This window comes from Scomber japonicus, chromosome 2, assembly GCF_027409825.1.
Source record: "Scomber japonicus isolate fScoJap1 chromosome 2, fScoJap1.pri, whole genome shotgun sequence".
Classification (NCBI taxonomy): domain Eukaryota; kingdom Metazoa; phylum Chordata; class Actinopteri; order Scombriformes; family Scombridae; genus Scomber; species Scomber japonicus.
In genome coordinates this window covers 19,985,514-20,008,710 of record NC_070579.1, presented here as the reverse complement: position 1 = coordinate 20,008,710, position 23,197 = coordinate 19,985,514, and the positions used below count along the sequence as shown (strand labels likewise).

General features: G+C 40.0%; 1 protein-coding gene across 1 annotated transcript; it reads right to left on the bottom strand.

Annotated features, from left to right (window-relative positions):
- Window positions 1–1,488: 1,488 nt before the first annotated feature.
- Window positions 1,489–23,118, bottom strand: prss12 (serine protease 12). The gene is made up of 13 exons (XM_053326372.1): window positions 22,785–23,118; window positions 21,208–21,346; window positions 19,952–20,124; window positions 18,887–19,037; window positions 18,111–18,289; window positions 17,082–17,223; window positions 16,761–16,981; window positions 12,982–13,123; window positions 8,522–8,727; window positions 7,767–7,845; window positions 6,703–6,825; window positions 3,570–3,865; window positions 1,489–1,820 (listed from the first exon to the last, which is right to left on the bottom strand). Exons 1-13 carry the CDS (start codon window positions 23,116–23,118, stop codon window positions 1,489–1,491), a joined length of 2,517 nt encoding a protein of 838 aa, XP_053182347.1.
- Window positions 23,119–23,197: the final 79 nt, after the last annotated feature.

Below are 23,197 nucleotides of genomic sequence, written 5' to 3'. Positions count from 1 at the left end.
AATACAAAGTGCTGTAAATGCAATAATATTCTTATTTATGTTCAGAGCCCTCTTGCAGGTTCTTATTGCAATAGTTGGTCTCAGTTTTTAAATGTGTTAAGTCAACATGACCTGTTTGACTTGTAACAGTCACAGAATGGCTTCCATTCCTTTAGACATGGCGTGACATACCAGCGACACTGTGTGTGGGAGTGTGTGTGAATACACATTGTCTAACACGGTGGTGCTCACTTTCTCAGTTTGCAGTCAGAAACAGACCTGAGAGAGCTCTGTTGTTCTGGCAGCTGTTACCTTTCAGATACTGTGCTGTGTAGCATACGTAAAGTGCAACAACCACTGAGGAAGAACATACACCAAAGTCTTTAACAAAAGCAGATCATTCAGGCTTTCAAATAAATACACATTAGAAATCAAAACTTTTACAAAATCTCAGTTTATGAAGAAATGTTACAGTACATAGAAACACAACATATAATCAGTAAACATCAAATAAAATGGCAGATGAGTGTCTTCTGTATTTTCAAGTGTACCAGATTGTCTCCATTCATAATTGTGAAAACAATGAAAACACTGAACTCTCCAACCAGGAAATAAAATAAAGAAAACACAAAACTAACACAGTGTCAATAAGATAAATGAACACTAAGAAATACTATCATGTGCTCTGAGTCACATACATTTTAGTCCCTTCCTTTCTCTGCAAATGTCAAGCAGCACTAAGACAAGGACAAATACTGACTGGACATTTTAAATGCCTGAGTAATTACTAAGACCTGAAATATGTTTTTACACAGAGTAAAACAAGGAGCACAGTGAAGAAACCTGACATAAATAAAAGTGAATTGAGGTGACAAGGCATTTAACTTTGGCAAATGTCAATATGACCAGAATGCTTAACACAAAAGCATTGAATATCATGCATTAAGTACCTAATGGGGGTTCTGCAAATTAATATCATGACATTACTGACTGTGTTTGCACAAGTGCATGCATGCATACTGTATGCTGGTGGTCCCTTTTCACCATTCTTACTCACACATTTAATATCATAAATTACAATACAATAACTTTATAACAAAAGCAAATACAGAAAACAACATCAAAAAAAGACATTTTAGTGTAGTATGAAAGATCACAAGCAACAAAAGATGTAAGGTACACCATATTCTGAGTTGTGATTTAACACCACCCAAAATCTTGCAGCTCAAGAGAATATGAACTCATAAAAAAAATAAGTGCTAATGACTTAGATGAGAGAGAAGTCATGCCTTCCTCTCTCCAGAAAATATATAACACTTCCAGGAGAAAAGGTCCAGCATTGCCTTGTTGTCTCCATTTGCAAGTCAGGTTACAGATTACATCACCAAAATAATCGATATCAATTATTCATGACTGAAATACATTGTTGTATCACCTGACCAATCAAGTAAGTCTTGAGTCATTTTTTGTGATTGAGAGGTCAGTTACTTAAGTTCATCATTCACCCTTTTAACGCCTTTTCTCTTTTATGTCATCACGTCCGATCACCTTTTGTATCCAGGAGCTGAAAGCAGAGACTTTGGTGTACACACCAGGGGACTGTTGTGTCCGACAGGCATGACCCCAGGATGTGACACCGTAAACCACCCAACCCCCTCCTGGACGCTCACACACCAACGGACCTCCACTGTCACCACGGCAACTGTCCACACGCCTCTCGGGCTGAATGCTGCCGGCACAGAGCATACGGCTTGTGAAAGCTCCATGGAAATGCTGCTGGCAGTGACGACGAGGAAGAAGGGAGAGGGGGGCCTGCTGTAGGGTCTTAGAGTACGAACGGCCTGAGAAAGAGTGAGAGAGTGGGTGTGAGCATCCGTGAGTTTATTAGTGTTAAGGTCAGGGTTGAGGTCTAAAGGTAAAATGAGAGGAAACTGCAACTGTTGTCTCTGTATATATTGACATATTTGGATGTGAAGTACACTTAGTTTCCCTTGGGCAGCATAAATAAATTATGTTTCCTGTTAAGTTTTCTTTGCCTTGCACATGAGCAGCAGATCTCCACTTGACTCATTTTATCACATTATCATCAAAGGCTCTTGGATTTTTATTAATATGGGGCTCTCCAATTTGAAAATGAATACATTTCAAGATTTTTTGAAGAATATATGAGAAGCTGTTATGTTTTATTGCATAAGATTGTCTCTCTCCTTTTTGATTCCAATACTCCTGCATTCAGACCTTGTCAGTGTTAACTTTGCTGTTGTCCTGGGGAATGCTCTAGACAGCAATGTGTTTTCTCTCATGCACATTCTGTCACCAGTCTGCTCTTTTCACCTACTAGCAAGGAGCTTCACCATGAGGACATAATTATTGTAGAGGTTCAAACTATCCCCCTGTGGTCTACTTCCCTCTGCCAGCACCTCAACAAGCAAACAAATACACAGTAGTGACATGGAGTTGATCCTTCAGCAGCTTCCCACACATGAACACAGCATGAGAAAGCTGGAGGGAACCACTGCTGAAAACTCAAACCAAGCCTCTACATTGGTGGGTGACTGTTCAGCCCCTGACTCTCTCTGTGACCACATAGTGTTATTAACTGTCCATGGCAGCTTAGGGTGGTATGTATGTGTAAAATGTGCTTGCGTGCGTGTGTGTGTGTGTGTGATATCAGAGTGGCAAATAGCCAAATACAAACAGCTGTACAAAGCAGACTTCGGTCAAACAGCCGTTTCCCAACATCACACACTCTAAATAGCCAGTGTTGCCATCACACTTGAGTTTACAAATGAAAACACTTGCACATTCATGCACATTTAAGACAAGCTGAATTCAACTGACAGAAGACACTTACCCCTCAGTAAGGAGCACAGTTTTGTGCATAAAGGTGTACGGTGACCTCCTGAAGCCACATGTGACTTAGTTGCTCTGATTAATGACATCAGTGTGTAATTTAAAGATCACTAACAGATGTGTGCCTGTGTGCACACTCACGAATCAGAAGGTGAAGTTAAACAAGTACAATTACTTGTGGGGGATTCATTTCAACTTTATCTGGATTTGCAGTTGACCTTTAAAATTGCTTTCATATGGTAACATCACTGTTTTGTAGTTACAGTACACGACTGTTTAACTGGCTGTTCAAATGCACAGGACTGCACAGGCAGTAACCCAAATAATTCATCCTACTGAGATGTGATCAGAGTTGGAAAGATTAGTTAAAGATTAGGAAATTAATTGTTTGTCATTTTTCAAGCAAAAATTCCAAATGTTCTCTGGTTTCAGTTTTTTTCAGATGACATTTCAACATTATTTCAACATTTCAAATGATGAAAGATTTGGAAATAAGCACGGACTATTATCATACCAGATCTGTCTTTTAAAGCTCTTTTTTGTGTAACGCACAATTCGTTACTTATGACATTAAAGAGGTCAACGTGTGACCCTTTCCCATACAAACCAATAAAACATTTGCATTTACTAATTTGTGTTATGAAATTACGCTAAGTTATGCACCTTAGGGCCTATGCTCCTCCACACACACACACACAGACACACACACACACACACACACACACATATACCCTCACCTGTGTCACCCCAGCCAGTAATGTGACAGTTACTGGCTTGTTTGACCACTCGCTCTTTCCTCATGGGCAGACAGGCGGGAAGGACATGACGGCTGAATGACACGCACTCTCCTGGCATCTGGTTCACTGCCCCCGGTGACAGTTGAACCAAGGCCAGGTCGTAATCGTTGCTATGGGAGTGGTAACTTGGATGGAGGACAATCTGATCGACACCATACTCCTCTTCATATTCCTCTGGGACAAGGGAGTGGTAGTCGCCCACTCTAACTTTATACTGCTTTGTGCTGTTTCCATACCTGCATAGAGAAATAGCGGGGTTGATCCAAAGAGGCCATTGGAGAAAGAGGGTGTGTGTGCATGAGCAATCCCAATGCTATTACATAAATCATGAGCAATAAAATGACTAGCTCTGGCAAAGGATATGTCAGCAGTAGTTTATCTTGAGCTGAAAACGTACAAGCACGTTACACAGAGCACACATAGTCATAAAATCCAGTGCAGTGGTTGCCTGCAAGCTTCAGAATCCATTTAAGTTAACAAGACGTAGGGGTCTCTTGGTTGTACTCGCATCGTACCAGACTTTAATGGGTGACCAGGCATTTTGGGTCAGTTGGAATTACCTTTTAAATCTCTGAAGCATGTATAGGTAAACATTTTTGACATTTTATTCTCTCTGTTTTCAGCAATCTTGTTTTTTTCTTATTGATTTTTAGCCACATTTTGCATTTCATATTGTTTGTTTCCCCTGAAGACATATGAATATTTTATATACTCAGTTTAACCATCCTAAAAGCTTTACTCAAGTAACCAATCAGCTACTCTTTTTCTCTGTTTTCTTCTTCAACACAACATTGTTGTTGTGCTTTTATACATTTGACCAATTCACTAGAAATTCTACCTTATAGTCGATTGCACACACTTATCTGTCCAATGGAAGCAAATGGGACAGGGAATGAGTATTGGCAGGAATGATAATAAATCTGTCATTGTGTCTACGTTAATGGTTTTATCTGAGTTACAGGCTGGCAGAGGGAGGTGTTTTCCATGCTTTACACTTTCTGGGAATTGTTTGGGCTTTTTGAACTGGAGTGGGAGAAGAGAAAAAGAGAGGAGGGTAAGTCTGGGATAAAGACAGGGCCAATGGAGAGGGAGGGAAGAGGAGAAGAGTGAAAGAAGGAGGCCTTTCGATTATGCCAAGTCTGTGTGTCCAGTTACAACTCGAATGTTAACTGAAAGATAACCTGACCTGGCCATGCCACAACGTTCCTGGCAGAGCAGAGACACTGCTGACTAGCCAGTTACCTGAGTACACACCCATTCAAATACACAAACATGCCACGAGCTGTACAGACACAAGGTATAAATAGGTTTATTATGTTGACTGCATGTGACCACTGACCTCATTTTTCATTTTTTATGAATCGAAGGGATCAGGTCATGTGATCATGTTTGTTACATTTGATAGAGGTAACCTGATATGTTATCATAAAATCATGTACTTGTGTATGAGGTGAATATACTGGGAATACTCAGAATGCTACACATTTTTTTTTCAGTTGATTGTGCGGTGTATTTGTTTGTTGTGTGTGTCTATGTGTGTGTATCATCCTATTTTGGTTACGATATATGAAAGGTGACACTGCAAAGTCGGAAGACTTGGTCTGCAGGCTTTGGCACATGTGCAGCAAATTGCTTTTCAAAAATGTCATAGCTGAATCTGGAAAGCTTGTAGAACTGACGACTGATAAGCCAACTTTGTTTTGTGTGACCCTTCTTGTGTGCGTACAGTATCCACGGTATCAAAGATCCTCTTATCAGCTTAAAGTACCTTACACGAGTTCTGTCATTCCTAATGTGTGGTATTAAGGTGTGCACTTCTCTTTTGAGTAACAATAAGCACTTGTCAAAAATAATAATTTATTGTTGAATAAGAAAGTGTTGTGCACATTTTCTGTCAGTATTGTATGAATGCCATCTATCTGGCCCTAATGGATGGATTTTACAATCTATAATCAATATTTAATATAAAAATGATAGCCAGAGGCAAAAGGTGAACACCTTTTTAATTAAGCACAGGCTAACATATAAATAACACCTAAAATGCATTTTCATTCAAGCATGCTATGACATGTACCCACAAGAACAACCTGTTACAGAAATGAACTATTATAGGCAACCACAATGCTTACTGTGCAGGTTTTAAATGACTCATAATTGTTAGTAGAGAGTCAAAGTGAAATCCATCACTTTCATCTGTGATTACACTGGTGGTGAGTCATTTTAAAAGAAAATGATGTCAGGTTCACGTTGCAGAGTGGAGGTTCTTATGTTAGAGTATACTTCTGGCAGTGAAAAGGGCCTGAGAATGCTTTGTGAAATGGTACTGGAAACAATTTAGTGAATTACTTCTTCCTCTCTTTAATGTGGAAACATCAGGATTTATACAGTAGTGGCGGAGCTGCCGGGGCCTGTAAAGAGTTCTGTTTTTTCTCCCAAACCTGGGAACTAATATTTGGAAACCCAACAAAAAGATATTATCCTTCAAATACAGTCTGGCAACCTTACATCTACTCTATAAATATGAAAAGCAGACTTTTATCTGTATGTTTTATATTGCCCTCACAAACCTCAATGTTCTCAGCTCTCCACACATTTGCTCTCTCTGCTCTATTCTCTTTCGTTTTTGCACAAGTCTTCCTGCTGTCTTCTCTGCTGTATGCATTAGGTGATGGATTTCAAGTTGGTTGGCGCCAAAAGGAATCCCCAGACCAGATGAAGTTGAGATGAAATAACCGACTGACTCCCGGCCACCTGCACCACGACCATAGCCAAACTACAACTGATTACTGGTCGCATTGTTGAGGTTTTGAGGCCCCTGTCAGACTTGAATATATTGTGGGGGTAAAGAAGTTGTTTGCCAGATATAGTTGAATCAATCAAGCTTCAAACATAGACTTAATGTTGAACATCTTTAGGCAACATGAAACATGCACAAGCATGCTCATGTTTCCATGAATAAAAAACTTCTAAACCCCTATTATATATGGAAGGAATCCAAATACACACTGGGAAAGGTGGTTGTGTTTCTTTATGTATGCATGTGTGTGGACAGATGTGGGTTTATGTGTTTTACCTCTTGAAGCAGTGTGCCGAGGTGAGAACCCAGCAGGTGTCAATTAGAGTCGCTCCGCACACCAACCTCCCATCTCCTCGAGATCCTCGTAAACGAATCGCAGCCTGCCATGGCCATCCACCCCTACAGACACAAACACACAGCCATGCATGCACACAAATGCACACATATAAACACACAAGCAATTGATGTGAGGAAATAATTCAAATGCAAACTCAGTCACAGAATCCAGACTACAACACTTTAGAGCAAACTAGGTCAGATTCATACAATTCAAGAAAGAAATTACACTTTACTGAACTATAAAGTCAGCTGTTAACTGCATGTGTGGTTATTGCATCTTGATTCACCACAAGACTAAGAGACATGCTAACTATTCAGTGAGGCATGGTACCTTGTGGCTTTAGCTATATGCTAGTCATCAAGATATCATGCAGATGTTTAACAGGTTTAATATTTACATTTTTACCATCTTAGTGTAGTGTTCAGACAGACTGTGGCTTCTATCCACATTTTATTTAAGCAATCTTTTTGGAAAATACTAAACATTAGCATACCTGGTAGAATGGGTTTACATGTGGCTACGTAAGGTGTAAACATGCAGAATGTCATCTAAACACACACACACACACACACACACACACACACACTGGCAATGAAACACACTATTTACAAGCACATTGGCCAAGTCATATGATCACATGCAGGTACTTTCTCTCTGTTTATATATAAGTATCGGCATGCAAAGCAAAACAGACAGAGACCACATGATTTCCTTGTTTCATTCCAGTGAATTTGTTTATCTTGACTAAGCACGTTTGTTTCTTTCTAAATGTCACAGGCACTCACGTGAACACTCACGTTCTTGTGCATATGTACAGGCCTCCGCTAACCCGCATTAGTGAATGTTTGTGTGCATATACACAAAATCGGGAATCTACTTGCCTGTGATTTCAGACCTGTTGACTTGAAAATGTGTCCAATATTCTTCATTCTATGGATCATTGGCAGGCTTTCTCTCCATCTTTCACTGTTATTAATCCCTCCTGTCCAGTCCAGCTTACCTCAGAGAGTTTTCTCCTCCTATGATTCGGCGCTGGCGAGTGTGTATGAGCCGCAGACCACAAATTGAGTTGACAGGATCTGACAGAGACAAAAGAGAAACCATTGGGTGTATATAGAATATACGACAGAGTTGGAGGAAGGGTGGTAATTGTTAAACCATACATTTTGGCTCGGGTGTTGCTCTTATTAAACATTTAGACTACAAAAATAGTAATGCTTGAAATTCATCTTTTCCTACTATATATGAACCATGGTCTGAAATACAGAAAATTAAATAAATGAGAGATCATTTTCATAGTGTGTGTATGTGTGTGTGTTTGACTTTCCGCAGTGAGAGATGGTACAGATAGCATTATATGAGACTGTCCTGATGTGTGACAGACAGGGTGAAGCAATAACATAGCTCTCTCCATTTTACCATCTGGACATCCAGACACGGACACACACACACACACACACACACACACACACACACACACACACACACATACACACACACACACACACACACACACACACACACACACACACACACACACACACACACTGAGGTCTTCTGTGCTTTCTTCTAGGAATATTACCTCTTTTTTGTCATTTGTTTCTCATTAATTTTTCAGTGTGTATGACTTGTTGGAAGTGTTTGCTAAACATTATAGTTCCATAAATGATAAATTGAACACTGTTTATTTCAGAGCAACATTTCAAAGAAAAAAAAAAGACTTGATTAGTAACCCTAACCCTAACCCTGACTGACCTTTGACTTCTTTGTAGCTAGGCTGCCATTCACCATAGTCACAGATGACCCCAGCATCCTCACTGTGGCGGCAGTTGTGTGTGCCGGGTGCTTGCTTAATGCAGTCAGCTAATGAGCGCTCCTCGCCACTGCACTTCACGTTGTCCACATGGATGGGTCCTGTCCCTTCTCCAAAGTATGCCATCACACGGGCTTTTGCCATCCCACTGGAGAGGACAGACACACGCAAGACACACACAGACATTTTATTGTTTTTTCAGTTACAAAAACATGGAAAACTATTACAACTGGTCAAAGAAGCACTTCACACTATAGCTGAAAAACAACCTGCAGAAGTGTCAGCATTTAGTAGTCAGTTTTGTCTAATATTGCAATGACACTTTGAAGGGGTCATTGCACTTTAAAAAAAATTAAAAAACTATTTTAACAATTGAGTATTAGAAAGTGATTAGAATGCTAAGATCTTTTACAAATTGCATTTAATCATTTCACAAACATGCAGTTTAAGATGAATACAGCTGTATCCTTCTGTCTGTATATGTGTGTATGCAAGCATATAAGAGGTAATGACATGTGACTTTATGGTTTCACATTCTCTGGGTATGAAGCAAACCAGGTCAAACTGCTTCAACAATCTGATAATAACAATATCCTCATCTCACCTCTGACATTAATTATCAAACACATGCGGCTGTAGATTGTGGTTGTGTAGGTGTGACTGTGAAGGCCGTAGCTGTGATTTTAATTAAGATTGATAGATAACTGACTGAGATAATCTCATGTTGCGTCCTTGGGGTTTGGTAGGTGGCAGGTCTTGTATCCACACTGATCCACAGAGGAATCTTAGGTCTCTTATTGAGACATTTAGTATTGTGTAAGTGTCTCCAATAGCTCCCTAAACGGTACATAGGGCCTGATTTGCTAAAGGTCTGCGTTTGTAAAAACGTGTGCAAACTTGACATCATCTGCAAAAAATTTGCAAGCTGATCTACTAACGCAGCGCAGTGAGGTTTGCGTCTTTCAACTGTGCAAGATAGTACGCGCTGTCCATTTAGTACGTTTGCCATAATGAATATGTAATATGGGGCGTTTCAACCCCAGTGTGCAAAATACCGGGAGGAGAAAATGCAAATATGTTATTTAGCACACGCATTGTGATTTACTAAGATCCCAAATAGTGGGTACTAAATTGCGTGCACGGTGCAATAGATTGCGCGTTTCATTTTCGGCCGTTTTGCCGGTGATCTACTAAGAATAACTGTGTAAATGAAAACAGGTGCAACAGGGTGGAGACAGCAGTATTTAAATGAGTTTGCATGTCTGAATGGAGAGTTTGGACAAGCAGAAAGCTGCAAGCGCAAAATGAAAAAAAAGAAATGAGATCAGGTTCTAGCGGAAAAGGTTAAGAAATATATTGAGTTATAACAAAAACTAATATTACCTGAAAAACCGACATATGGGAGAGTATTTGTGACGAAGTCAATGCTGTTAGTAAAACCAAAAATATTTCACTCCAAAATGATCAATACAGGTGGAAAAACTCCTGTGCGTATTCTGTCATTGTGCCTCCGTCTCCTCCTCTCCACAGTAACAAAAGTCATCTGAGCGCAGTGCTCAGCCGGTCAATACCTGCCCTTCAAAGGTTTTATTTATAGACGCAGTTAGCGTCAGAAAAAATACCTTCAGGTTTGGTAAATCACAATGCATGTGCTAAATAACATATTTGCATTTTCTCCTCACTGTATTTTGCACACTGGGGTTGAGACGCCCCATATTACATATTCATTGTGGCAAATATACTAAATGGACAGCGCGTACTATCTTGCACAGTTGAAAGACACAAACCTCAGTGTGCTGCGTTAGTAGATTTTTTGCGGGTGATGTCAAGTTTACACACGTTTTTATACATGCAGACCTTTAGTAAATCAGGTCCTTAGTGTACAAAGGGTGAACCCCCAAGTCACTTGGAACTAAGCCGAGAGACTGACATCAAGCCTCACCATGCCTGATTTTGATTTTGTGACTGACTTTTTTTGGGGGATCAGTGTTAAATGTTGCAAAGGAGGATAGAATAAAAGCCAAGGATAATTTTGTGAGAAACTGGCAACCATTTATACACAACATTAGAGTTTAGCATTAAGCTTCTAACCCTACCAACCCCTATAACCCCTCAATATAAAGCAAATAACACTCATTGTCCTGAATCTATTTCTGTGTTTCTAACCCATCTCAATGGGATAGACCCTGGACTTTTACTTTGTCCAACAACCCATTATTTTCTTCATCTCTTTTCTTTTTGTATTGTTGTGTGGCTGTTTTATATGTTCAAAAAGACCAAAAAAGAATATGTAAAAAAAAAAGAAAAAGAAAAGATGCAGCCAAGGTGAACAGGATAGGACATGAGCTCCAGACAACAGGAACTTTCTTTGAACTTTGGATGAACTTCCAACCTATAGCACGTCTTTACGCCAAGCAACACTTCTGGGGTCAAAAATGTTGACTGTATATAATTTGTGTGAATTTATGTGTGTGAATGTGTAAGGTATAGTTTGTTTTATTGCCACCAGAGCAACATTTAACCCTGGGGAACCTGCTGTGTATGTAATGACCTTTCACCACACCCTTCTTAAGACAGAGTGATGATACTAACATGGCTTTTACATGCCTCCAACACGCTTCCCTTCTCTCTCACACTTATGCACTCCAGATGTTGCTTTAATCTACACACAGATGTGTCACAGAAAATTGGGTGGCTACGGAATAAGTATGCGTTGCTGAGGAGTGATGAGAGAGAAAATGAAGACAGTTTTCTTTTTCTGTATGAAAACACTGCACAGTGTCCAAAACAATGGCATCCAATTGCCATTGTTGTGGAAAATGGGACAGTGTCTCAGAGGGAAGAGATAATGGGTCACAGAGAGGGTCGAATGAGGTAGTTTGCTTTGCCTCAACTTGTCTGTCATTGTGAACATGTCGTTTGCACAATTAGCCTGCCTTTTAATAGGATGTTTATTTTGGCTTTTAGAAAGGGCACAGATAAAACCCTTAATAAGGAAGTTGGCAGCCCATCAGAGCCTTATAACAACTGTTCAAAAAGTTGAGTGCACGGTTTCAGAATATTAATCCACAGGATACAGTCATTTTAAATGGTTGAAAGCATAATGTAGTTTTTCCACTGTAGGTAAGCCTTAAATTTATGGAAGCGTATCTGCACAGTTATTCAAATGGCAATGCATTCTGCAAAATGGCAATTCATTGTGCAATTTAATCATGCAGTTTGGAAAAATAGTGTGCAATATGTAGTTCAATAGTGGCAATGCTATCCTCTGTACAGTTTGAATAATCTCAATGAAAATTATGAATGAAAATTTAATTTATTAAGTTCCATATAGCATGGTATTCTTGCACCTTCATTCTAATGATAATTCATTTTGCAAAATGAATTGTCATTTGAGGTACAAGAAAACCATGGCAATATGGAATTTAACTAATTTCAATATAGATAAATATAAATAAATTTCATTGAGATAATTAAAACTGTATTGTGGATAGCATTGCCACTTGCATATTGAATTACATATTGCACATTTTTTCAAACTCCATGACTAAATTGCACATTGAATTTCCATTTGGCAGAATGCTTTTCCATTTTCCATTTTGCAGAATGCATTGCCATTTGAATGAAAGTGCAGATAGCTTCTATAGAAATTCAAGATTTGCGTGATGAGGTGTAACACAGAAACAGAGAAAGGTTAACGAGATGAAGCGATAAAAGACAGGAACAGAAAGAGGGGGTATGACCGATGCCAAGTCTGAGTGGTGGCGATTGATTTTGCAAATAGCGGGACATCTGGATTTACTTAAGTGAGTAGAATGTATAGAGTGATCACGTTGCGATGCCACAGCTCACCACTGAGCTTTCCCTCAACATTTTACCTCTATGGCAATATCCTGACCAAGCCTGGAAAAATATGTTGTAAAGGACAGAAATAAGAGGACACATCTGATAATATGGGATAGTGTATAAAGTATAAGAAAAAATATTTGCAAGTGTCTTTATGCATGCTCACCTTATTACACATACAGTAATAACTTGTGACTTATTTATAATTAGCCCGTTCATGCATCTTGGTCAGAATGGCATCGAAATAAACTAGAACTGAAATGATCAGGCAGTCACTGGTACCATTTTCTCAAATAGGGATATTTGCTAATTTTGTGTATCTTTCTATAATAGTAGACTGAATACATTCGGGGTTTGGAAAAAACAAGGCACTAAAACATGTCAACTTGATGGAAGGCAATCAAAACTTTAATCTCACTTGTACTCAATGCAAGTCTTCCATTTATTTGTTGTTTTTATGTTTTATTTTTTTCTGATGTTTTATCATATTATCCAAAACCTCAAGAGTAATAAAGACACTATTCCAACACACAGACACACACACACACATACATACCTGTATCCCAACTGTCGACACACGACCTCAGCATCACGATCATTCCATCCATCATCACACACTGTCCCCCATTGACCAGACAGATAGAGCTCCACCCTGCCTTCCCTGGGGCTCTCTCCTCCCACAAGCCTCACTGGCACACCTGGAGAACACACACACACACACAAATACATACTTTAGACTGACTGAATACACAGACTCAACCTGCTAGCACAGATTTATTTCTCCTCTCTGCAGTTACCAAAGATCCTTCAGTCTAGAAACACCCAAAGACAGTATGCATACACGCACTAACAAACCTCCAGGCTAAAGCGTCTAGTTAATTGGGCGTGTGCACTCATGTTCCCTACAAAGGAAATAGCTTGAAAACCTGTCTGTTTTCATGCAGATAACCAGCTCAACCACTCAATGTGTGTGTGGGGGTGTATGTATGTGTCTGGAAGAAGAAACTCTTAAAACTCTTGTCACGATGAACAGCTAATTTATTTTTATGTGTTTTTCACACGTTCCCTCTATTGTTCTCGCTCTCTCTCTCAAATGCTATTCACTCACACTGTTAATCAAATCCGTCTGAGCTTTAGGTTTGAACTATCCATCATCATTTGTCTGTGCCTAGATGCCAGACACTAATCTCAGTCAGTTGAATACTCATGTCTTTTCCATGTGTGGGTAGTTCCGATATCAGTTTACATTCTTCCCAAGTGTCACATCAATTAGTATTTAACTTTAACTTAAGTTTTGCAAATGGAGAGAGCTCGTGAGAATTCAATATTTTTTAGTATGTGGTGCATTACCTGTGTGTTAATAACGGTGTGTTGTTATTGCTGTTTGTTGCTCATACATCATCCTAAAACAATTTCAACTTGAGTCAGTTAAGTGTGAAATCGTTCTCTATGTGTGTACTGAGTTGAATGACTAGCTGCATTCAAACATTGTGTGTGTGGGAAGTAAGAATTCTAGGAGGGAGAGATTAAAGTAGGAGGGGTTAGAGAGGGTTAATTGTGGGAATGTTTACTTCTTAGTTGATGTTGGCTGTTGGGGAAATGCTCATCTTTGTCCTACTGCTTAGAAACACAAACACGGTTTTCCCCTCTCTCAACACACGTAACTGCTCTAACACAACACCAATGTGACGGTCTCTCACTACAGAGAGTGAAGGAGGGACACATAGACAAACAGAGATACAGAGACAGAGAGAGAGAGAGAGAGAGAGAGAGAGAGAGAGAGAGAGAGAGAGTTCAAAGCACTGCCTGGCTTATCGGCATTTTCTCCGTTTCCAAAAGCAACATAAACCAATCTGCATGTATCATGTTGAGGGGGAAGGAGGGATTAACACACACAGATAAACACTCAAGCAAATGCACACAAACAAGCACACACACAAATGCTATGTAGTAATGACATAATTCTTCAGTGAGTGTTTGTGGGGTGAGCGTGTCCCTCAGAATCTTGCCAAAGCTACCTAAGCTATCTAAACCCAGCAAATGAGAAACAGCTATTTCAGTCTGTAGTATGTGCTCTCCACTCAAAACATACTCTTCCAATTTATCATCACTAAGGGCATAAAAACCATGATGTGACATTCACCAGACCTATCAGACTCATATCTGTTACAGTCAACATTAAGACAGATGGCAGAGAATCAAACGGATATATACAGTATGAAGTGAAATCTGAGCCACTACCGAGCTCCATCTACTCTGTCCTTATACAACTTTATTGGTGTCCGGAGGCCATAGGCATAGACTTTGATTAATGGTTCTACCATTCAACCCTTTCCCCCTCTTTCAGCAAGTAGTTATACCACTGAACCCTTACCTGTCTCTTATTGTAAAGAGCTATGAGGTGCAGTTTTGCAGTAAAACCAATCCTGTATAGCTGCAAGGGTTAATCTATTAATTAATTAGTTGCAGACTATTAAATTAATCACCAATTATTTTGATGATCGATTCATTCAGTTTGAGTCTTTTTTTTAAATATATTCTCTGATTCCTGTTTCTATAATATGAGTATTGTGTAATTTCTTTAGTCTTTTATGACAGTAAACTGAATATCTTTGGGTTATGGACTTTTAGTGGTGACAAAAAAAGATATTTGATGATTTCAGCTTTGCGAAACAGTGATGGATATTTTTCATAATAATCTGACATTTTATCGACCAAACAACTAGTTGATTAATCAAGAACATAATTGACAGATTATTCAGTAATTAAAATAACCGTTAGTTGCAGCCCTACAATTGTGTGTTACTTGATGATGTGGGAATATGTTGGCCTACTAGTGCCTGGTATTCAATGTTTTGTACATATGAAGAGTTGCGTGAGGTAGATTTAATTTAGGTAAAGGCCAACAGAAAGTCCATTTAATCATGATGACTTTACAGACAACCCAGCTGTTAAGGCAGGGCAATCTAACTGACAGCTGTGATTATGAAAGTTGGCATGACTGACATCATCCTCTATCTGTGTCCTGGATAATGTTGACTTTCCTCTTCTACAGTAAGATGAGATTTAACTGACTGCAGGTTGCGTTCGACAGAGATCAGAGAGGCAGATTTTAGATCAGCTTCAGTTTAAGAAAGAAAAATTAAATGTTGTTAAAAAAGATTTTATATGAGATAAAGAGTTAGATGATTTCATTCATCAAGTAATTTCAAAGTTGACGGGCACAGATGGAAAACCCTGATAATTTTCAGTCTGAAATTAAGAACCACTAAAAAACCTTTACGGAAGGATCTCAGCCGGAACTTGGCTTGACATGAGCCATAAAAAGTGATTAAAATCCACATTCAACTCTGAAACACATGTGTAACCACTGTAGATGTACTAACATGGATCTTTTATGCACTCTCCTGATGGATGTTGAAGTTCGGCAGTGGAATTCTCAAGTAATTGTACCAATTATCCATTGTCTTTAACTGTAATATAGAGGATTTTCACAAAGCTGGTCAGTATATCAATAATGTGATCAAATCTTTGATGTAATGTAAAATGAGAGGTGAAATTCGACAACAGTATTTTTATATACTGAAAGGAACTTGTTAGACATTTTCTCTTCCTCGAAACAGACTGCAGATTGATTAAATGCATGAGGTTGCTGAGATCAAAAGATTGACAGGTGAATTCTGCTCATACCTGGAAACTGGTACTGCAACAGGTTGAGGACTGAGACAGCCCATAATTTAAAGGAGCTGGATTATTTATAGTCATCTATGACATCGCTGAGTGAAAGAGGGAAAGCAATCTAAAGATATATCAAAGAGGCCCATTCAGTATTTACGATCAACTGATCAGCATTATTAAAAGCCTAACATAGACTAAAGTAAGTAAAATGAGAACAGTGCTAAAAGATGCAAGGCTGCAAGAGCAGAGTTGGTGTGACAACCGACTCCGAAAACAGAGTGGAATTTTTGAGGAAGACATTTACCATTTATGAAGACAAATATCTGCTCCACAAACAATTTTCCTAAAACATGTGCCAGAAAAGTTTGCCCACATGTGTGCTTGTTAGCTTGCAAACCTTCCATCTCTAATATTGAACACCCCCACATGACAGCACTTTTTAAGGGGTAGCCCACAATTTCAAGTAGCACTATGGTAACTCCTCTTAGTCTTTCAAAGTTCAAACCCCTACATACGCACATAAATGACATCAATATCTAACCACATAAATAATCAGTATTTTAAAGGTTACAGAGAGCCTCCCATACTCACTCGTGGTTTACATGCTATCTGTAACATTTTTCAGTAAGTACATCTTACAGCAATAATATGTCTTACTACTTGGAAGACTGTCTCCACTGTGCTCTGGGCTGCATGTGATGATAACGTCTTCATTGTGGGTGCAGTCATGAAGGAACCACTCCCTCTTGTTGCACAGCAATAGGCTAGGCTCTTTCCCTGTGCAGCTCACATCATCCAAAAGAATGGGACCTGACCCCACTCCGAAGCGTGGGACTGGGGTGATGTCTAAGCCCTCAGAAACAAGAGTCTCACCGAATCTGCGAGGTAGACATGTATACATATATATTAACACAAAAAGTCAATAAGTAATGAGAATACTTGCATATATGCCTCTCTGGAGAATATACTTCACATTACCTGTAACCAAGTTGGCGGCACACAACTTGTGTGTTAGAGTCTGTCCAGCCGTCATCACACACTGTCCCCCACTGACCATGGTAGAAGACTTCTACACGTCCCTCATAACTGCCTGCACCCCCTACCAACCTGACAGTACCATCTAGAGAGAAAAAGAAAGACAGACAGAGAGTTAGGTAATGTCCTTACCAATGAGGATATATTTGAAAACATACACTATTTCATATCTGTCAATCCGTATTAGACTAGATTCTAAAAAAAATTATCAAAAATAGATCTTTTCACAAATGTAACAACAAAAACGCTGCTTGTTAAAAAATCTAACAAGCAGCGTTTTTAATCATTAGTGAAACTAATCAAGCTGGCTGGAGGATGGTGTCTGGTTATGGAGAAAACTGAAACCTTTTGCTGAATCATAAATAAAAATGTTGCTAGAAAATCTTAATGTAATTTCTGTTCAGTAACACTTATTAAAAGTGTCCAGTGACCTGCCATGAATTAGCCTTAACTCCTTTCCTCTTGTGTGGAAACCACACAGAAACAACCTTTTCCCCATGCACTGTCCTAAAAGCTTCCCTCTGATGCCTGGCTGGCTCCAGGTGGGAGGTTTTTTAAGCAAGGCACCGTTTTAGGTGTCTTCAAAAAGTTTTTTGTCTCCTGAAAACAATTTGCCTTCTTCATAGCAGACATTTTGTCTTGTCATAGCGGGAAAAGCACAGTTGTTAATTATTAATGATTGTCCTATTCAATTTTGGCGCAATATCCCGCACAATACCAGGGTCCTAGCATTAGAAAATATAAATCGAATGCAAATCTTATTAATGTTATCAATTACACCTGTGTTGGGTTGAAAGGGCTATTGTTCCCTGCAAAAAATGTTCCAGGGTCATAGTGACAGGCAAACCCTTGCACCACGATAAGGTGGGAATTCCTGAAGGAGCTTCCCATATCTGTATTTGTAAACAATGAGTGCTTTTCACATGCATGCTTTTTGTATTATGGCCAATGTTGATGCAGGTGTTGGCCAACCTGTCAAAGAATTGCAGGACACTCCTGCATCCTCAGAGTGCAGACAATTGTGTTCCCCCCAGGCGCTTTTTGGACACTGCTCCAGAGTGAGCTCATTGCCTGTGCACCGCACCTCATCCAGCCACACACGGCCTGAACCCTTGCCAAAATGCGCCTGGCCCCATGCCCTTGCCACACCACTACAAAGAAAAGAAAAGGTACAAAGGAATAGAAGTTTTGGTTTGCATTAAAACAGACTATTAAAAGCAGATGTACTGACTTGCCCTGACTTACAAAATGAAGAGTACAGGATGCTGCATTTGTTTAATTAATGGAGTAATCTACTGTGTTTCAAATCTTTTATTGAGAAACTGCTTGCCACACACAACTGTGCATACATAAATATTGCAACACCAACACCACAGAGAGTGGCACACACAAAAAATGAACATGAACATTTGCAGAGTTTAGTGTTGCTAAATATGCATATCTCTGTGGTACTAGAATTCATGCAGAAACAATGAGCCTGACTCACTATCTGACCCCCAGATGTTCTTTACTGCTCGCTCCTCTCTGTGTGTGTCCAAATGGAAAGAATACTTCTCATACTTTTGGAGAAAGAGGGAGAGAAAGATGTCTGGACACCCACATTAACTCATCTCAGCCCCCTTCTCTATCTATCTATCACACTTTTTTTCCTCACTTTCTCTCCAGCTCACAATGTATTTCCTCTATGCTAATGATTGGTTTGAATTAATGTGAATATAATATGTGTGTGTGTGTGGGTGCCCTTTCACCTCAACCCCAGCTGTCGACACACCACCTCTGCATCACTGTTGTCCCATTGGTCGTCACATACAGAACCCCACTGCCCTGCATGGAAGACCTCAACTGTGCCCTCCGACCTCATTTGACCTCCCACCAGCCGTATAGGGAGCATCGCTGCTGCTGAAATGCGCGCACACACACACACACACAAATACATTAACACCTAGGACTTGATTTACTAAAAGTTTGCGTGTGTAAAAACGTGTGCAAACTTGACATCACCTGCAAAAAAATGTGCAAGCTGATCTACTAAGGCAGCACACTGAGGTTTGCGTCTTTCAAACGTGTAAGATAATACATTCTGTCCATTTAGTACATTTGCCATAATGAATACGTAATATGGGGCGTTTTAACCCCAGTGTGCAAAATACAGGGAGGAGAAAATGCAAATATGTTATTTAGCACACGCATTGTGATTCACCAAACCTGAAGGTAATTTTGGTGATGGTAACTGCGCCTATAAATAAAACCTTTGAAGGGCAGGTATTAACTAGCTAAGCACTGTGCACAGATGACTGCTGTTACTGTAGAGAGGAGGAGAAGGAGGCACAATGACAGAATACACACAGGATGGATTTTTTCCACCCGTGTTAATATTTTTGGAGTGGAATATTTTTGGTTTTACTAACAGAATTGACTTTGTCACAAATACTCTCCCATATGTCGGTTTTTCTGGTAATATTTGTTTTTGTTATAACTCAATATATTTGTTAACCGCTTCCACAAGAAGCTCTAATTCCATGGGATCAAATTTCATTTTTCGCTTGCAGCTTTCTGCTCGTCCAAACTCTCCATACAGACACGCAAAACCCTCATTTAAATACTGCTGTCTCCACCCTGTTGCACCTGTTTTCATTCATGCAGTTATTCTTAGTAGATCACCGGCAAAACGCACGCAACCTAAACACACAATCTATTGCACTGTGCACGGAATTTAGCATCAAAAAATGTTTTTTGTACTTTTTTATGTTCACATTAACGCAAACCTCTATCCATCCACCACATATCTGTCATTCTTGAAGAGCGGGGCCTACCTTTCTGCTGGGTGCAGGTAACAGCTGCAGCCAGAGAGCACTCATTTCCATTCCACTGAGTCTTGGGACACTGAAGCAGGTCTGGCTCATCTCCCTGGCAGTGGACTGACCTCCAGTGGAGTTTGACTATGCCTGGACGAATCAGAGGAACTGCACGTGCACGACCTGAGACCCTGGGAGAGAATCAGTGATCAAATGTGTTACTTTCACCCTTATTTTTTATTCCTGTAACTGATATCAAGCAGGAAACCCAGGTTCATCTGATAAGAGATGCTGATTAAGAGCTCTGATATGTCTTCAAAAGAGCAATGCCTGCCAACTCTATGTATATTCATACAATTGGAGATTGGAGGAAATCCTATAGCCTGTCTCAGAGCGAGAAGTAAAGCAGCCATTCTAGCCTGTTAACGGTAATCTTGAGCCATCTGAATGTTCATGATCTGCCATTCCAGGGCCAATGCGGTCAGCAGTTTTACACCCAACAGCTTTCAATAACTGGCCTCGTGACACTCATCACTACCAAAGCCAGCTGACATATGGCTGACATTTGCCCTCTTTCCTTTCCGCTGTGAATTTTCATTGACTCCTGTGTGAATGTGCACACACAGGCATGCGTTCATGTCAGCGTGCGTTCCAGCACTGGTGTTCGTGTCAACATGTGAAAGTGCACAGAACATCTCTGTTCTCCAGGGAAATCAGATGCTTTCTGACTCCACCCCAGCTTATGAACACTGTCAATATGTATGTATGTATGCTGTGTGGCAGACTCCATCAAGACTCGGTAAATCAGTGGTTCTTCTAGCATGACAGCATCTCATGAACACAACACACAGTTGTGTGTGTATGTGTGTGTGTGTGTGTGTGTGTGTGTGAGGCAGAAAGAGAGAGAGAGAGAGAGAGAGAGAGAGAGAGAGAGGTAAAGACAGTGCTAATAACAAGGTAAATAGCGGAGTACTAAACTCAGCTACCTCTGGAGAATGGGGGGTTGGAATGCAAGGGTCACACAAAAAAAGTAAAAAGGCTGTGAAGAGAAATGAAGAGAGTGCAATCATGTGTCTGAGGTGTTGTGAAATTCTGTAACATTCTCACCCATTTTCCACCATATTTTTACTCTCTGTCAGACCACTGAACGCTGAATCTCATTGTGAATTATCATGGCATATGGTGATTGTACTTGCACCTGTGTCCTGAGTACGTATGTGAGAGGGGGAGGCAGACATATCTGAGCACATGTGTGTGCATGTGTGCTCACTCACCCCTTTCCCAGCTGTCTGCAAACCACTGCAGCGTCTTCATCCCCCCAGTCATCACTACACACAGAACCCCACACCCCTCCCAGGTAGACTTCCACCCTGCCATCTAGCTTGGAGCGGCCTCCTTGCAGACGCACTGAACCTGAAATGGAGAGTGGGTTGGAGAACAGTAAATGTGCACACCATATACCAAACCAGGGTGTTAAAAGACTACACAAAAAAAGATAAAAAAGGAAAGGGGCAGAGCTGAGTGCAAAACTGAGAGATAAGAAAGAAAAAAAGCTCAATCTAGGTGGTAAAAAGGGAACAAAAGAGGAAAGCGGCTGAACACAAACATCTTATGTGTCTATAATATAAATCTGTCATATAAAACTGCTGCATATGTTCTCATTTCATGGCATGCACTGACATGATGTCTCAGCTATGCGTTGCCAAATCACAACTGGTCTATTAAAAGGAAAACATGATAAAGCAATGATGCTTTTAAAACTAGTATATAGAGTATAGGACACACCTTAAAACATCTGCTGGACTATTTGACTATGTCTTTCTGAATGCCACTTACATTGTTGCAGAAAGGAACATATTTCAAAACTATATATGTTTCTGTGTAGCTATCAAGACTTCTTCTCTTTTGGCACCATACCTCACTACCACAGTGCAATTGATTTGATAATATGATAATCAATTTAAAATAGTTTGAGCCACATCCTAATCCAGACTTTGAACTGAGATTTAACATATAACCCTAAACCAAGGTAGCAGATTTTCATGGTCACTGTTTGATCGCACACACATTGTTAATTGATGGAATAGTCTCTCTTTTTTGTGTGTGTGGGGTTTTTTGCACTTTTTATTTTATATTGTTAGTAAAAGCTACAGAGGAATTCACTTGTATGCACAAATGGGTGTCAGTCTCTCAGCATATCTGAACTTAAATCAGAGAGGACATCCTGTGTTGCTTTTGCAAAAGGTTATTAAGACAGCAGAACACACCCCAGTACTCCCCCAAAGATGAATGATCGCCCAAATACATTTAATCACCCAGTGATGTTCAGTGTATTAATTACTGCAGGATGATTTATCCATGCTGTGCCTACACACCAAGACTAAAAACACCACAGGCTGCCTGCCTTACCAGATGGAAATCACATTTATGTGATTATAATCTATTCCTTTCACCATTATCTCCCTCTCTATTAATCCAGAGATGTGGCACTTTGTTTTAATTTTTAATTTTAGCAACACTTAGTATTTCAGTCCACCTGACAGGTGTGGATAATGTGATGTTACTCCTGCCAAATAATTTAAAGGTGAGAAGAGATTTTACACACTGGTGATCATCTGGACTGTGTTTTGCTAAATGCCCCATTCAGTATAAGCATGTGCCACTGAAACAAAAATGTAGGCTATGCAATAAGGGACTTGATAAGATCTAAGCCCGCATTGACTTATATTATCATTCCGTTCTACTCTTTGGAGGATTGTAGGTCATATAGCGTCTGGTTCATGAGGTTCGCGTTAAATGTCCACATATTTAAAAGGATAGATCCCTATAAAACAATGGCCTGCGTATTTACCTTGTTTACAGTCGCAGTACCCCCAGTCCACTCTGCCTTTGTGGTTTTTGAAAAAGCACCAGGGTCGGATCCTGCCGTCCGGGTTGCGACAATGATTGTGCTCTTCAATTCCTTTATCCGGGTAACGCTCCTTGAAGCCGGCCACTTCGGTCCAGTTCATGCACCGGGCGCCGGACTCAGTGACGTCTATAGCTCCCCGGTAGAAGCCGTCTCTCCCACGGCTCTGCGCGCAGTCAGTGAACGGCAGGATGAATAAGGGGACGCTGCTGGAAGAACAGTAGCCGCTGTTCGCGACCACAAGCGCGGCTGTTAAAGCAAAAAATGCCAAATTCATGTTGTTAGGTCTCTGGTTATAGGCAGTTGCTGACAGTAGAAATTACAATTGACATTTGCTTGTATCAGCAGCGGAGGAG

What these genes read in the sequence shown, in the direction of transcription:
- prss12 (XM_053326372.1), bottom strand. Translation starts at nt 23,118, where the DNA reads ATGAATTTGGCATTTTTTGCTTTAACAGCCGCGCTTGTGGTCGCGAAC. An exon ending in GTACTGCGACTGTAAACAAG is followed by an intron (nt 21,347 to 22,784) that starts GTAAATACGCAG and finishes TCTCCATTTCAG; the next exon opens with GTTCAGTGCGTCTGCAAGGA. An exon ending in TGCCGCCAACTTGGTTACAG is followed by an intron (nt 16,982 to 17,081) that starts GTAATGTGAAGT and finishes TCTACCTCGCAG; the next exon opens with ATTCGGTGAGACTCTTGTTT.